The following is a 16,120-nucleotide window of genomic DNA, read 5'->3' as shown; positions in this document are numbered from 1 at the left end:
ACTCATTGAAATTCGAAACTTTTGTTTTAGTTAAGCTATAATTAACTGCCTGTTTCAAACCGCCGTATTGCGCGATTTCCACATGCATTTGGCAATACCAAAGTAATTAAATGTATACGGGCAAAAGATCGAGATGAATATCATCGACATCGTTTCTGCAAATCATCTGTCCATTATACGTCTTTCGGTATATTTGAGCAAACCTCATGGTGACCGGTCAACGGTTACTAATTAATAGGCATGTTGCTTGACACATTTAGATTTCAGGATCAAGTCACCCCCCATCCCCACCCCCTTGTGTCCGGTGTAAAGGACGTGTATCCGAATATCAACCGCTATTCGTCGTGCGTTATATCAGTTCGCGCGATGACTTTCAACGATGTCGATTAATTCGCGTAATCGTTTTAAAATATACGTGTACGTAACGAAAGAGCATAGCAATTCTAATATTTGTCTAATCAAACTTTGTATTGTTCCTTCAATTGGTCAATTAGTCAATGAGTAATCAATATTTAATTAATCTTGCTGTGTGTAACTGCAATACCATACACAAGTATCGTTCGACACATACATTGAATAATTTATTTCGCGATATATACCGTGACCCATGTACAACGAAACGAACGAAATTTTCCGACTGTTTTAATCAACCAAAATTTTGCTAAGAGCCTTAAAACTGGCGAAATTTGAACAACAATCGGTTTACCGCACCTTTTGCCACATCTCCGAGACAAAATTTCCTTGCTCCATCATGGTCGAGTATCTGGCGTCCAAATTGCCAGCTGACGGAATAGCTGACAGTCCTCGGGATCATATTACCCTAATCTGGACAGTCAGCCGGCGAATCTCGAAACACGATGCTTCTTTTAATGCATTTATCTCGGCTTATCCCGCGTTATTCAACGAATCTTATTTTCAAAAGAAATTCGTAGTGGTAGGTTTACGATGGAAAGAGCAGCTTAGAAAGTTGATGGAAAATTAGCCGCTACGCAGCGAAGCAGTGGCGCGTTAACGCGAATAAACCATGGGCGTTGCTTGTGTTATTTGGTCGGAGTAACTTGGTTCTGGACGTAAATCGAGGCCAATTTAATCAACCAAATTGAGCCACTTCGATTCACGTTGCTGCATCCTCGTCTTTCTTCCTCGACCTTCCTCTCTCCACTCGTCTTTCCATCTTTTTTATTCCGCCCTCGTTCTACCTAACGCTCTTTCCTTTCCAATTTTTCTATTTCTTCGTTTCATCCGACTAAACGAAGGCTCAATGCAGGAAATTCAGAGGATCGAGGTGACTCGACAAACCGCGTTTGCACAATAATTCCGGTGTTACGCGATTAAATTGACGGTGGACCGAGTCGGCCGACGACGAGACGGATAAAATAAAAAGACGGGGATGAAAAACGAAAGGAGAATCAACGCGGCACTTTCGTCGTTGCTGGCACGGCACCAACGATCGCCAAACAGGTGCCAAGTTTCGTACGGATCTCGCATCGTGTAAGGGTTACGCCGTGTGATTTGTTACCTGGCAAGATCAACCCTCGGACTAATATATTCCGGATAATTTACCACGGTCGCGTATTTAACAGCGACAATAATAAGAAATATTACGACACTGTAACCCTGTTAATCGCTGATAAATCGATAGAATGCAGCAGTCCGGGTCACAAGCGACGCGCCATCGAGGTTACTGAAATTTTCCTCTGGAACAACCTCGAGATTGGATTCGCACGCGATAACCAAGTCGATACGTTAACATCATCCACGTCTTTGCACTCTCGACGTACGAGTTTACGGTGACTTTCGCGATGTTCTTGATATTTTTCCTTTTTTATTTTTTTTTACGTGATAAAGTTACTACGTCGAAAATCTTCCTGAGAGAGCGTCTTTCGGTTTGACGCAGGAACGATAAGGCGGGGACCGCTCTTTTCGAGGAGGTCTCGACGTCGATGGAAAAATTCAGGGAAAAATGCCGAGTACGTGACGCGCAATTCTTCGCCAGACGATGATCTACTGAGCTTCAGACCTGCTGCTGCTCACTGTAAAGAACAGAGGAGGGGGAAAAGCCATACGAAGATCGACGATACGCGACGTATAAACGGCTCGCGATAACTCCGTGCCACGATCTCTGGTTATTAAGCGTAAAACCTACGCACCGTATTTATCCAGCGAAATCCGGTTTAAGGTCATTCGAATTTCGAGAAATAGAAGCAACTTGACCGTGGGTGGAAGAAGCTTAAAGGGTGAGAGTTACGTTTCACGGGGAGAAACGGAGTTCGATGAGATTACGCTTTCAAACTGTGTAAAACGAAATTTTCAGAAGGCCAAGTTGTTTCCAAACTCTATATCGATGAGGCAAGCTCTTGGTGGCTGGATTATCGATTATCGGGACAGTTATTTCCAGAGAGTTTTCAAGGAGAGGTCGATAATCTTCTTTGCATTAAAGATTATTCGAAAGTGGAGATCCACGCGGTGTAATGCAAATCGGATACGATTTAGGTTACGATGTCCCTTCTCAGCCCTTCGTGTTCCATCTGAAATTATGCCGCAGCACGAAGAAAATTTGATTTCTTAATAAAATAATCCAACTTCCTCGCTCTAGTGATTCTTTATGAGCGCGACACGATACGAACGTACGAATCTCGAGAGAACGATCTTAATTCAAACTCGCGACACCCACCCCTCGGGCTATCCTCGTCTCCTTGGATCTGCTTTTAGTCTCTCTGCACGACCCATTCGTATCTTTTACATCAGCCGCTACGACACTCGCTCGTAGAATATCCTAGCCCTCATCGATCCTCCGCGCTTTTATTCGCTGATCTCGTTCACAATAGAAGCAAAAGCTCGGCGAGTCGAACCGGTGCCCTCATTGGACGCGGAACGCGGCGTTAAAGGGTCTGAGTTTTGGCGATTGTCAACTGGCGTTTAATCAAACGTCGACCTTGCGCCTCCATCGTGTTAACCTCGTGCCAGTTTAGTTAGCGGGAAATCAAAGAGCACCAGGGGAGCGAAGAAGGAAAAGCCTGAGAAGAGAGAGAAAAACGCCAGACACATCGAGGTGGGTTGGTTCGAGAGACAAAGAATTTCTGCGGAAAAGAAAAGAGCGCTTAAATAGCGTTTTTGCTGGCGTGCAGAGACCGTGCCGCCGAGGCTACGTGTCACGCCATCCTTTAAAAATACCTCGTAGGCTCGCTTGCTATTCCCAAGGGAGAACGTCGGCGTTCGATCCTGAGGAACGCGGCGGGAATATATACGTCGACAGGCCGGATGCAACGGTAAATAAAATTACTGGCTTCCTTACTGCGCTACCGGCTCGATGATTTAATAATCCTACCTACGACGACTTTAGCCGAGCAGAAGTGGATTTAACGTTTGACTCGGCCGGCAGGGATCCTCGGGTTACCAGCCTCCCTTCTTCTTCGTTTCCTCTTTTCCAAGCCCCGATCCTGTTCGATTTATCACCACTCTGAAAGTCGTTGCGCCCTGTCCTCGGTGCATTGAACTTCCAACGACAGTCAGGTCGGAAAATCTTTCGGCGTATTCGCGTGGAAACACGAGCTCGCAGAGAACAGGATGCCCGGATTGCAGGGCCGATATTTGTTGTTTTCGAGCGAACTCGGCCACTCGAACAACCGCTTTGTCTCTCTTTCGCAAAATCTCTCTTTGGCGCGATAAATGCGAGTTCGTTCGCTTGGAAAACTGGAAACGCGATACAAGAATTCAGCGATTCTCAAATTTCAATTACTCCACTCGCGTAGAGTATCGCAGTGAAGAGGACAGCGTAGAAGAGGCTTCGAAAGCCAATGGAACTTCGGTGTCATCGAACTCTGAACATCTTCCGGAAGGTCGGTCAAAGAACCTGGCTCTACCTTTCTGTCCTGTTTCTTGTTCTTCCGGCAAATGGTCAACGATAGCGACTCGTGTAGAGATTCGAGAAGCTGAATTCCCAGAGTGTGTATCGGGTTACGATATAAATTCACCCCTGTTTTTTCATCTATTATACAAGCAGAGAAAACAAGGAAACAGAGAACAGCTCGCAGCTGAATGGTATGCGTTAAAACGAGTAAATAAGTGTGGATAACTCGAGTGCAAATATCGATGGTAGACTGTAGATATTTATCCATTTATGGAAGATTCAAACGAGGAAAAATTTACGATATTTATATGATACGCAAAGGCATATAATACATTCGAATATTCGATGTAAAGTACTCGATGTAAAATTTAGCGAATGAAACGAATCTTCGTGTAGGTACCCGCTTGTTCAATTACGTTCATAGAAATATGAATTTGCATAAACATCCGCAGTGTAATTATTGCCTCTGAGAACAGCGTATATTCAACACGACCTATGTCCATTTCAATACGCGTTCTCCAGTGCGTTTTATCGCGAGAGTCCGTGTGCGTCGACAGATCGCCGGATTTTGTTTTATCTCTCGACAATATGAAATAACATTTTCCACGCGCTGTCTCAATTTATAACTCAACACTTTGAAAACCGTATGCTTTGACAAGCGCGTAGCCTCAATTCTCGCGTAATTTTGGAACGATCGAAAAAGAAAAGATTCAGAAGGTGGCTGGGAAAGTCCGTTTAGATTTACATTTAGATTTGGTATACGTTTATCGAATTATATAGGTGTCATTTCGTTCCGCGATCTTTCTCCCTCTGGCGCAACACGAATATTCCAACCCTCCGGAAGCTCGCAAATTTTTCGGCGAAAAACTTCTCGACAAGATTTTCTACGTCGATCAAATTCCTTCAAAATCGCAACGAACTTTCCGAGCAGCATTTAACAGGTGTAATATTTTAACGAAGATCGAAGAGCACGTTCAAAGGTACTTCTAGTAATGCTCGAAAACAATTTTTCGAAATTTATTATTCTAACATTTATTATTTTATCAAATTCTTCAGAGATCGCAACGAACTTTCCCAGCAACCAATATCGTATCTAACATATCGACGACGTTTTCATTTAAATTATTAAATCATACAACGTAAAGGCACATTCATAACATTTTGTTTATATCATCCGTTGCTTGTTTCTACCGTTTTCATTAACAGTAACGTTAACATTTTTACGTGATACGCAAACTTGTACTTCGAAGGAAGCGTAAGAGGTTCGTCGTGCACGACACCTTTAGAACGTTTCCATAAATAAAATTCCAGCGAATCTAAATCCCACGAACGCGATAGCCACGGGGTATAGAAATTGCTATAAATATTGTCGCCAACTGGTAGATGAAAATATCTCCCAACTCCGAAAATAATAATATACTCATCCGCGCTTAAGTCGTGCTTTGTTCGTAACATCCTTAAGGTCCGACCACGTCTTTGCGAAATACCTTTCGCGTAACTTCCAAAGAGATAAGGTCAAATAACGAGGACGAAATTCCTGCTTTCCGCGTTCTTCGGTCGGCGAGTTCGACGTTCCATCGACCGATCCTCTGAGTCGCGAAGCTTCTTTATCTCTCTTTGGCTGCATCCCTTTCTTTGTGGCTTGGCTGCCTCCAGCAGGTTTCGTGCACGTCACCGCATCCTATCAATCCCGAAGGGGTAACACTCTCCAACGACTGGCTTTGTTTGAGCACATCGACGAAACAGCCGTGGAAAAGTGCACCGGTGGTGTTACGGCCGTCCGTAATTAATTCTAGTGGCAGCTGTTGGATACCGGCTCGTTAGCATCTTCGATCTGACCGCTGAAGCAACGGTGATCTCTTTCGTAACGGAAAGCTCTCTTTAGACGGAGGCGAAGCGTAAAGGGGATCAAATAAGAGTAGCTAATTCCCGTGTGGAAAGCGGAAAAGAAGGTCGGCCAACGACGGTCAATGTTCCAAGATCTTGAAGTACATGCGACAAGCTAGAAAACTCAAAGAACCGACAGATTTATAGGAAGCGCAAGGTCGAGATATAAACTCGCGTTTGTAATTGACAGGACGCTTGAAGATGACGACGGATATCATCGAACGTTAGTGGATTTTATTTATGGAAAATTTAAAGCCTCGCGCACGCACAGGATGTAACATGTCTGGTATCTTAAAGTCTGTTTATGATTTTTATTTGTTGTTTCTCGAGAATGAAATACAATAGATTTCTATCGAACTGTTTTTTGGTTAGTTGTATTTGTTGCGTCTAGACAAAGATTAATCGTCAAAGGTAATCCGATTATTATCAAGCTACTAACGGAACTATTTATATCTGAGAAATATAATCTTCTTTAAAATGTTGGATGGAAGTAGATAGAGTACCGAAGAAACAAACGAAAATCTATAATTAGTAATAATTGAATTAGTTAAAAAAATAAATTCACTCTTATAATTTGATAGAATAATAACGCGTAATCGTGGCTGAGAAAGTAATAAACGCGAAGCCTCGGTCTAAGACGAAATTAACTCAGCTTTCGCAGCCAGAGAGTTCAAACCGAGCGACAATTCGCTCTTTCTTTGTCTCTCTAAGTTTACTTGACAGAATAATTAGTGCGTGCAATTAGTCCAGCTTGGAGGCAGGCTCGATGAAAATTGCACGATTTAACAATTGTTTGCCAGAAGCCGACACAATCTCCCGGAACCGGGATAAATGTCTCTCCGGGGACCTCGTTTAAGTATGCAGGCTCCATTATAGAAAAGGATCGATGCCAACTCCTAGAGCTTGGCCTGGTTAAGTATTCCTGGAATCTTTCTCTAGCTTTGAAGGCAACAAGACCTAACTGACTCCAATCTCCAAATTCTTTTATATTGGTAAAAAAGGAAGGTAAAAAAAAAAAAAAATAATAACGACAGAACTAAAAAACGGGAAAAAGAAAAACGAAGCAAACCGCAGCAACGCGAGGAAGAATAGCGCGGTCGCGATTCATTCGATACGAAGGGAGTGCAAAAAAATGGGAAGGATAACAAAAAAAAAAAAAAGCTACGAAACAGGCGACCAAAAAATGAAAAAAGAAGAAGGGGGAAAAGTTTCGTGGCGGTCCGAAACGTCGCGTCGTTCGTTATATTTCTACGATGTGGCATCAGTCAACCCAGATTCGCGGCGTTGAAAGCGCATCGGTAGCAACCTTGACCCAGCGAAGCGCAAACCACGAGCGGAAAAATTCGTGAAAGCGGTGGCGAGACCCGTGCACCGCTGCTGCTCTGTCCGGATCCGCCAGCGCGAATAATTTCACGCGGTTTCAACTGCGTAGGTGCGTCCGCGAGATTTTAGAAATACGAAACCCAGCTGCGAGCTAACCACCGCGCCGCCGGCCTCCATCTGACAGACACGCGTATCAGCTTCGCATTTCGTCGGTGGAAATTTCTGCCCGTTTTTTCGATCGTTCGTGTCTGTCTCTCGTTCTCTTCGGCTTCCCTCTCTTTGACCACGACAAAACACAGCCTTGACCGTTTAACGCGTTTCCGCTGCCGTTAAATCCGACGAAAAATCTGCAGAAGGCAACGTCGACCGGTGGAAAAATCGCCGCCGTTCGAACTAAGCTCCCGGGGTTTTACACAACTTTCCTCGTTTAGTTTTCGTTACGGTGTTACGTATATGGGGCGGGCTTTTCAGAGGAGTCTGAGATTTCTCGATGCGTTTATTTCCATCTCTCCTTTTCCCTTTCCATCTCCGCGTTCACATCGATGACCGAGTTCTGTTTAATTTGCCTCTGGGAAACGGAATTACGTTCTACGACGAAAGAACTACATTTCGCCCTCGCCAGACAAGAACGATACTTATGAATTTGTGTCACGTTCTCTCCGCAACGGGTCTCGCGTATTTCTCGTTTCATTGACACGAACCAAAGGCGACGAATATGACGAAAACTAATTTCTTTCACAAACTGCAATCTACCCTCTGATAAATCAATTTCGCTAAGAGAAAGCGACGAAAAGGCGAAAGAGGAAGCGCGGTGCGACGAAAAACAGGCGCAAAGCTTCCGCGCTAACAACGCTAACTTCCGGCGTGTCGACGTCGCAGCCAGCAATTTCGGCGAGAGAAGATTCGCTCGGGCGGTTGTATCGATCGACGAACATGGGTCCAACCGCTCCACACGAAGGACATTTACTTGCCGACTGAATTTAGTTATGTCGGCAGCGAAATTCCTGATGAAATTCCTGGTAAACGTTATTCCCCGAATCCACCGATCTATCGTTGCTCAGCCACGCGGTAAATCACTATACGTACACGTACGAGACTGGCGAGAAAATTCAGAGAAAGAAAATCTACGTGTCTCCCATCTCGGTTATGTTCTTCAAGGTGCTTTATCGGGTTTCGATACTGTCCAATGACGTATCTAGGTGATCCATACCCCAGGACAAGGACGAATCTGTTAACCCTGTGCAGGAGATCCTGTTTCTCTTTCGCCATCGCCGTGGCTCTCCCTATTTTTTTAAACGCTTTTTCGCTCAGACTGCGTTACTCGGCTTGTTGATTCTCGCCAGTTTCGCGTACAAATACCTGCTTGTACTTGAATATTCCGAGCACTTAAAGACTACGATCCTGTATAAAAAGCGTGTATCCTCCCCTTGAAGGATACAACATTGTCGTTACTTCCACCACATTACGTTCCCGAATTTACACGGTCGTGCTGCGTTAGCTGGTCGATACTCTGCTTCGTTAACTCTGCCGTCGCTATCCTCGCCAGTTCCTCCGACTTATTTTTTACCCTGACTCTCTGGTGTCACGTATACGATCGATATATAATCGACGGAAAACGAACAGCGAGTCGTACAATCGATCGCACGTTGTATATTTTAACGTATACGATCGTTATAATTCGACTACTCTAAAACGAGTATCTTCTATCGTTTTAAGGGGCACACAGAAGACGTTAACACTTTACTGACCCCTAGTGATCCAACAGCGTACGCGCTCAGGCGCAGATTCTCCCTGGCGCCGGCTCCGTTTCGATTTAGACTCTCCAATACCATTCTTTTCGCTCATCGCGAACGGTAAGTTTTTCAAATTGGTATAAAACCGTGGAAGCTTACAAAGCAACGCAACTGACGCAACTGACGGTACTGAAGTACCTTGGAATTTTCATAGTTAAGGTCCTTCGGACCAGGCGAATATTTCTTGTCTTAGATTTCCTTTACGTTTATTGTCTACCACGTGTTAGCATAGAAAGTTGGTTTTCTTCGCATCCGGTATGTTCCGTTAGCAACTTTCTCGCGAGGGCGGCTAAAATCCTTCCTGGTCCACCAACCGTCTTATTATCCAAACGGAGACGGTGTCTACTGTCCTCGCTTCCTTAACCAAAATTGTCATCAAATCCGATAGTCCCGTGTCCTTAGACACACCCACCCCTAGCCTTCCTCAGACACGGTATCGTCGGTAAAACTCGCTTATTCTGTATCCTCAGAATAGTCGACATATCTTTACCGGTCTCTACCCTTATAACAGTCGCGTACCTAACGTATCGTCGTAACTAAGTCTTACATAACGTGGTTGGAGTGAATTGTGATTTACGTTGATTCGGTGTGTGTTACATTGTGATTGCTGAATTCGCAATAAAGCTTAATTAAAACAAAATTAATAGTTGTGTTACGACTCAGCTATATTATTTCATCAACCAACCCTTAAGTTTACGTGACATCTTACTCGTACTCGTACAAAAGCTAGAGAGAAGATACTTTCTAGGGATGTATCTCGATAGTCGACTAAGGATGCGAGCAGTGACCAGTCCAGTTAGCGAAGCGCTATGCAGCTTCTTCGCTTCGCCTGGATCTTACCATTTTTCTCCTTTTTCTTACTTCTCTTCCCAGGTCGAGAAAGTTCTGCGCAGCGTCGTAAAGTAACTTCTCGATTGTAGCCGAGGACGTGCTTTATTTCCTGACTCGGCAGCGAGCAGGGATTCGCCACAGGGACGCCTCAGCGACAGCATTATGCAACGGTTGTTTCGTTTCCGCGGCCAAGTTTTCTCTACTCGCGAAAGCTAATGACGTTAGGCAGATTGTTTCCAGTCCGTCGTCACCGTCGCGATCTTCAGCCGAGTTTGCCCGCGAGCGAAAGCAACGTGTACTGTTCGACCAACTGAACGATATATTCCGTGACGGAGACGATATTCGATAGACTTTGTAACTCGAACAACTGCCGACGAACACGTACAACCTTGGTCGACCTTCCAGTTCGTTCGTGCTGATTAAATGCGTTCTGCTAATGTTCGAAACTCTCGTTCCTTTTGGCTTTTACGTTCTCTGACGAGGCTATTTCAGCGACGAGGAACCAACGCAAAGAAAGAAAAAGGATCTCTCGTTTGGCGCGTCTCTTTGCCTCCGCCATCCATTCTTTGCGCGTTTTCTCGTTCGGAGAGTCTCCTAGGTGACGAGAGTGCTAACGACTTGGGACCGCGAAGAAACGAATTTTCCGAGCTTAGGTATCAAGACAGCTGCGATTTCGTCGAGCAAGATTTTACGGAAACGTTAAAGTTGAAAATCGCAAGTTTGTCATTCGTGATTAAAAGAGATGAGAATTTGAAAAGTTCGTTCTCGAGTATTTTAGATATCATGGCTTGCACGGTAACGTTGTTGGAACATCTGGAACACGTTACATATTAGTAGGCTTTCGATTATCCCAACGATGTTTATCTAAACGTTCGGCTCTTTAAATGTCTAGCGAATATGCAAATATTGCAGATATACCAGTAATGTTATTACATCAGCAAGCGGTAATGTATGTATAATGTTAAGGTATGTATAATGTAAAAGCCTCGTGTGTATATTGATTCGTGGCTCAACCATATCGTAAGAGAAATCGATACAAGATATACGACTAATGCATGTGCACACAATGTACCGTGCGAAGGATAAAACGTTGATACGATATAGAAATTATGTAGGTGCAAATGCCTGCTCCTACAAGTATTTACGCGTTTCGTCCAGGAAATATATGTGTACGTGTAGACGAACGCTGGATACGATTCACCGATCGGCCTAAAAGTGGCGTTTGATTTTTTTCACTGTACGCGAATGAACCCAAGAAGGAAAGCACGTTTGAAATTGTACACGGTCGTTGCGCTTTTGAAACAAGAGGATAAAAAAGAGAGCGGTTTTCGATCGCCGCTTTATAACGTATATCCGAGCTTTCGAAATCTAATATCGGGAAAACGCGCTGTCAGCCGCAGACCAACGATTATATCGTTCTTTGTCCGCTTCCAAAAATCTGTACATATCTTGACAATCTCTGTGCAACAGAATAAAAATAGAATAAAAATCGAATAAAAATCAAATAAAGACACGATAAAACATAATATGCAGGGTAAAGAGAAGAAATTTCAATATTCTACGTGCGTCTTTACGTAGATTTATAATAACATCACGTTAAAGAGAAAAACAATTGCTTTCCATCGAGTCTGCGATCGAGTTAAAGAGAGAGAGAGAGAGAGAGAGATCTAGTCGGCTGGCAGCATAAGACGTATAATTTCCAAGTTTCATACCTTTGTCTACCGATGTGGGGGTGGAATCGAGCAGAGATACGTATAGAACCGTGAAATAGGGGAGCACGGTCGATATCGTTCTCGAGGAAAGTTCTCTACGCTTTTCCAGCGTATCTGTAACCTCGTTATGCGCGAAAACAAGCGACTGGGATAAAATTCTGAACGATAGGATTTTATAATGGGTTATACACAAGGTGTTCTAGAAAGGTAGGTACGTGTACTTCAGAGGTGATTCAAGTATACAGAAATAAGAATAAGGCTTTCTACGTAATCGTTTAAAAAGAGCATCTTCGATTCGAACGAAAGAATTTACATGAATTATCGAGTATCTCACCCTTTTTGAAAGAGTGTCGGATGTTTTTCAAGTTTGCCAATGCTCCTCTTGGATACAACATCAGAGCGTAAACTTCAACGTTATCTACTAAAACGTATTAGCTATCGAAGACTCTAAATACTCTCAGAAATTATAGCAAATTATTGCGAAACGAGAGTGGCAAATAATTCGAATTTAACAGACTTTCCAGACCGCTGATTAACGATATGATTAAAAGATATATTATCTTCGGCGATAGTAAAAAGGCGACTCGGTCTATTAATAATAAAATGTAACCGGAAGATATCATATTAGACATCTGAGGAATTAAACGTGGAACTAATTAAAGAAAAGAAGATAATTATCCTTCTCCTGATGGATCTTTTAGATCCACGGCCTGATCACTTCCTCGTAGACAGTATATTAAAGTTTCATCGACTTTCCAATACACGGATCATATTCGTACGAACTGTATTTTATATTTTTAATTAAAAAATGTATTCCCCGAGTAAATGTATTCCTCGAGAAAAATGTATTCGCAAATTTTGAAACGTCCTGTATATACAATAGAATATGCAAAATACGCCGATGAATCGCCGATGAATTTGAACGAACGTGTCAACGACCATTTCGTCGCTCGACACGGTGGCAAATTAAAATTTTGATTCGATATGAAACGACAGGTGGAAACGTTGGACGTTGTTGGCAGCGCGACAAAGGCTTTTAAATATTTCAACGTGATAACAAACGACGCGAACTGCATCATGAGTCGACATTTTCATCAACGGCGCGATATTTCCGTCTGAAAGTAGCAAACAAAGTCATTCGACGCGTACAAATACGCGTTACGAAAATTAAGTGCAGCTTTTATCGTTTCGTTGGCACAGTCTGCGATCGAATCGCGAACAGTCGCGAGCTTCTCCGTGAAAAGCAACGATAAACTTTATCACAATCTTACGTTAAATTTATATTCGATCGTATTTATTTGTAAATCGTACTAGTCAATTTTTCTCTCTGAAACGTTAAAGCGAAATTTGAAACAAGCGATTAATAACGCTAAAAAAAAAAAAAAAAAACACAGTAACGTTCGACGTTAAAATACGGTGCATTCCGTTCGTCCGCATTCTGCAACGTTTCAACTTGAAATCGATAAATAAATAAATTAATTATAACGGCAGAAATAAAAATGTTCCACTCGTGACGAGTATCTGGCAAAATGATCGTAAATTAATTGGTCTCTACCAATGCCCTGTTACTTTGTTTCGCTCCCTGTAGAGTAAAAGAAATATACGACACCGTGTGAACGATCTATCGATCGATCGTCGACGAATGGATTATGCGAATCAACGATAAATTGTATCCACCGTCGCGTTGCCGTATTTCAAGCGACTGTCTCGTGTTTCACGTTGAAAAATATCGCAATAACCGACGCGGGTAAATCTCATCGAGCTGAATGATAATTAACGATATAACGCGTCGTCTCCTTCGTTTCTTCTTTTATTTTTTTCATCCGCTCCACCTATTTCTCTCTTCGCTCGTGCAAGCGTTTTCTACCAGAGAAATATGCACATGACAGAGCGTGATACGATGGAAAGAGAAAAAATATCAGCTACCTCGCATCGCGTTCCCGAGTAAACGTTATCGATGAGATCTGTGCGCGAGAAATTTGGCGCTGTCTCTGCGTACAGACGCGAAAAAATCGCGTTGCCATATACTCCAGAATAGAAACGAACTTCTTTCGAATGCACGAACCGGCAACGGTATAGATTTATCCCGTGGAATAAAATACGAGTCGAGTTAATGGCGAGGAAGAAGAAATAGGAATGAAGCGGAACGAGGAGACAGGAATAAGGAAAGGGAAAAGATAGAGATCGCACGGCTAACGGAGACGAAGTAGAAGGAAAGAGGAAGGACAGAACGGGTTATGAAAGCTAACTTAATAGTTGGGTAACACGATAGCGGTCTCGATATCGAATCGTTAAACTTTATCGACGAAGAGAACTGCATCATTAATCGAACGAGCTGAACGTGGGTGAGCCGAGAGATCGAGACCGCTGATAGTTGCTCGGTTGAATTTTTTACTGGATCGCGTAGCTACCGTACGTCTCGATATGCGCATCGAAACACCGAAGGACATTTGGAAAAATCAAATCTCTGGTATATACGAGGTACGGTTAAGACGCGAAGGTGTGCGTCACGAGTGCGCATACGAAAACGAAAGAAGCTTTCTCGTTTATACGGATAAATGCCGCTCGTGATCGCTAAACCGACAACCAAGAGACGCATAAATCTCTTAGAAAAACGTCGACGATACTGTTGCAGATTTGCTTTGAGGGATTTAACTGCCAACGACGTGAACTGACTAAGGAATTTTTTTATTTAAATCATCGTTGAATAATTTTTAATTTAATTTAAATTATTTCATTTTTGCCCCTCTCTTTGGCTCTCGAAGTTTTTTAACTTTGACGTTCGCGCTAACGATTACGTCGAAGACGTTTTAACTTTCTATCTGGTGCCTGGCTCTTAAGCTTCTAACAAGAAATTACGTTACTTGGCTGGTAATGAGCATTCGTTATTGTCTACCGATGTTTTATCGGCGAATATAATAGCAATAACATGCTCGCCTTAAGGGTAATACGATCGTAAACTGCGTCGTAATTCCCATCCTACTCTGTCTGTCTTTTCCCTTAACTCCACGCAGAAGCACTCGAATCGATCTGTTATCAAAGCCTGTTTACTGATAAACGTACTAGACGAACTTAAATCCTGCTGTCAAGATCCTGCAACTTGTCGTAACATCGGACAGAAGTAACCGACAGGCTGAACGAAAGTGATCCTCGTTTTCGGTTCTTTTTACGATAAGCTACTTTCATCGAAAGGATAAATAGAATTCCTTTTCCCTTGCACTTTCTTATTAACAAGAACCGTTTCCTCGCTCGTAGCAAACATAACTGGCAACGAATCAGTTCCTTGAAAAGTCCTTCCAACTTCTTCATTTCTGCCAACTTGCATCTAATTAAAAGTTTCCTTCGCAGTTATTTTCGCCACTCACCGGCTTAAAATCATTTACCATCGCAAAAGGTAAACGAGTAAGGGCAAATATCCGTTAGAAATGATCGGCGCCGAAACATCGCGGAGTATCAGCATCAAGCGTCGAACAAACAAATTCTTACGACATTCTCTATCGCTCGCACGCCATCCTGCATAACGTTTCGATTTTATTAATACGTAACGTATCCGATTGCCGTTCGTACTCACTCGCCAGAAAGCAGAGAAAACGACGAGAAAAATTTTACGGAGACTCACCTCCACCGAATGCCTGTTGTCCTTCCTTGTCCTCGGATGGAGAACCTTCTAAACTCGCGGGACCACTGTCAGCTCCGCCAGTCGCGCTGTAAATACGACGAGAAAAACACTGAACGAGGAACTACGAGGAAGGTTGCACTTTGTCGTGCAATCAACGCTATCCTACAGCGATTTTCAGAAAGCTTAACGTAGGATGCAGAGATCGAGTATACGTGAAGAAAGAAAATAAATTACGCAGTGCATTAACGTGTCAAGTGAACTTCAATGGCTTCTTAAACGGTGTACAAGCTACCTTGATTTCCAATACCTACGCTTACCTTATCGATCGATTGATCGAATAATTAAAAAAGAAGCGTGTAAATTGTTCTAACAACAGTGGGAGCCATCACAAATGTGCTTGTTAACTCTTTAACTAATCGATCCTTCGCAGTCGCACGCCCAGCTCGACTCAACATTCTATTCTCGCTTCATTCGTTTTCTGCGTATAAAACGTACTCTCGTTCGCGTCAAAGCGCGAGTTTAATCTAGCCAAGCTTAATTTTGTGCATTCCTGGGCGATCTAAATGTGCGGAGATATACAAAATACGCGAGAATATCCAAATTAACGTACTCGTTGTATCATCGTAGAATAAAGCGACAAATCTCTGTTCGGGTTCTATTTCGTCGCGACGATGAAGATACGAATTTGCATAAACATTGACAGTGCGATAACGCGAATCGAGATATAAAACATAGCCAAATCGGAGCTGCCTTAAAGTAACTTTATCGGACAGGATCGCAATAAAATGTCGAATTTCGCTGGAACCGCAAAGGATCGCAGTATCATTTCCAAAAAAAACCTCACCGTGGTACGGTCGAGACTGCTTCTGACAAGTTTGTCCAACTATGGAGAAAGACAGTATCGATTAAACAAACAATTTGTAGGAAATTCACATATATGTATGTATAGCTTACTACGTTCACTATCTTATCTAAAAAGCAGAAAATATATTAATAACTTATTTAGCTTGTGTGTTACGTTTAACTACATCTTCGAAGATACCAAGAAATTCGTATTACGCTTATCGCAGTTACTACCATTTTCCATAGTTGGGCAGAAGAATGG

At 42.9% G+C, this 16,120-nt stretch overlaps 1 protein-coding gene across 4 annotated transcripts in view; it reads right to left on the bottom strand.

The window, feature by feature from the left end:
* The window catches only part of LOC117234817 (synapse-associated protein 1-like), a 95,727-nt gene that overhangs the window by 74,924 nt on the left and 4,683 nt on the right, over positions 1–16,120 (bottom strand). For 3 of the 4 annotated variants that reach the window (XM_033496378.1, XM_033496374.1, XM_033496376.1), the window contains exons 3-4: positions 15,860–15,898; positions 15,016–15,101 (exon numbers count right to left, since the gene is read on the bottom strand). In XM_033496378.1, coding sequence (XP_033352269.1) covers positions 15,016–15,101; positions 15,860–15,898 — 125 coding nt within the window. The remainder of the gene's footprint in view (positions 1–15,015; positions 15,102–15,859; positions 15,899–16,120) is intronic. The other variant, XM_033496375.1, reaches the window with a different exon arrangement.

This window comes from Bombus vosnesenskii, unplaced genomic scaffold (assembly GCF_011952255.1).
Source record: "Bombus vosnesenskii isolate JDL3184/JDL3185 unplaced genomic scaffold, Bvos_JDL3184-5_v1.1 scf7180000013309, whole genome shotgun sequence".
Lineage (NCBI taxonomy): Eukaryota > Metazoa > Arthropoda > Insecta > Hymenoptera > Apidae > Bombus > Bombus vosnesenskii.
The sequence above is the reverse complement of the archived record's forward strand: the minus strand, read 5'-3'. Positions and strand labels throughout refer to the sequence as shown.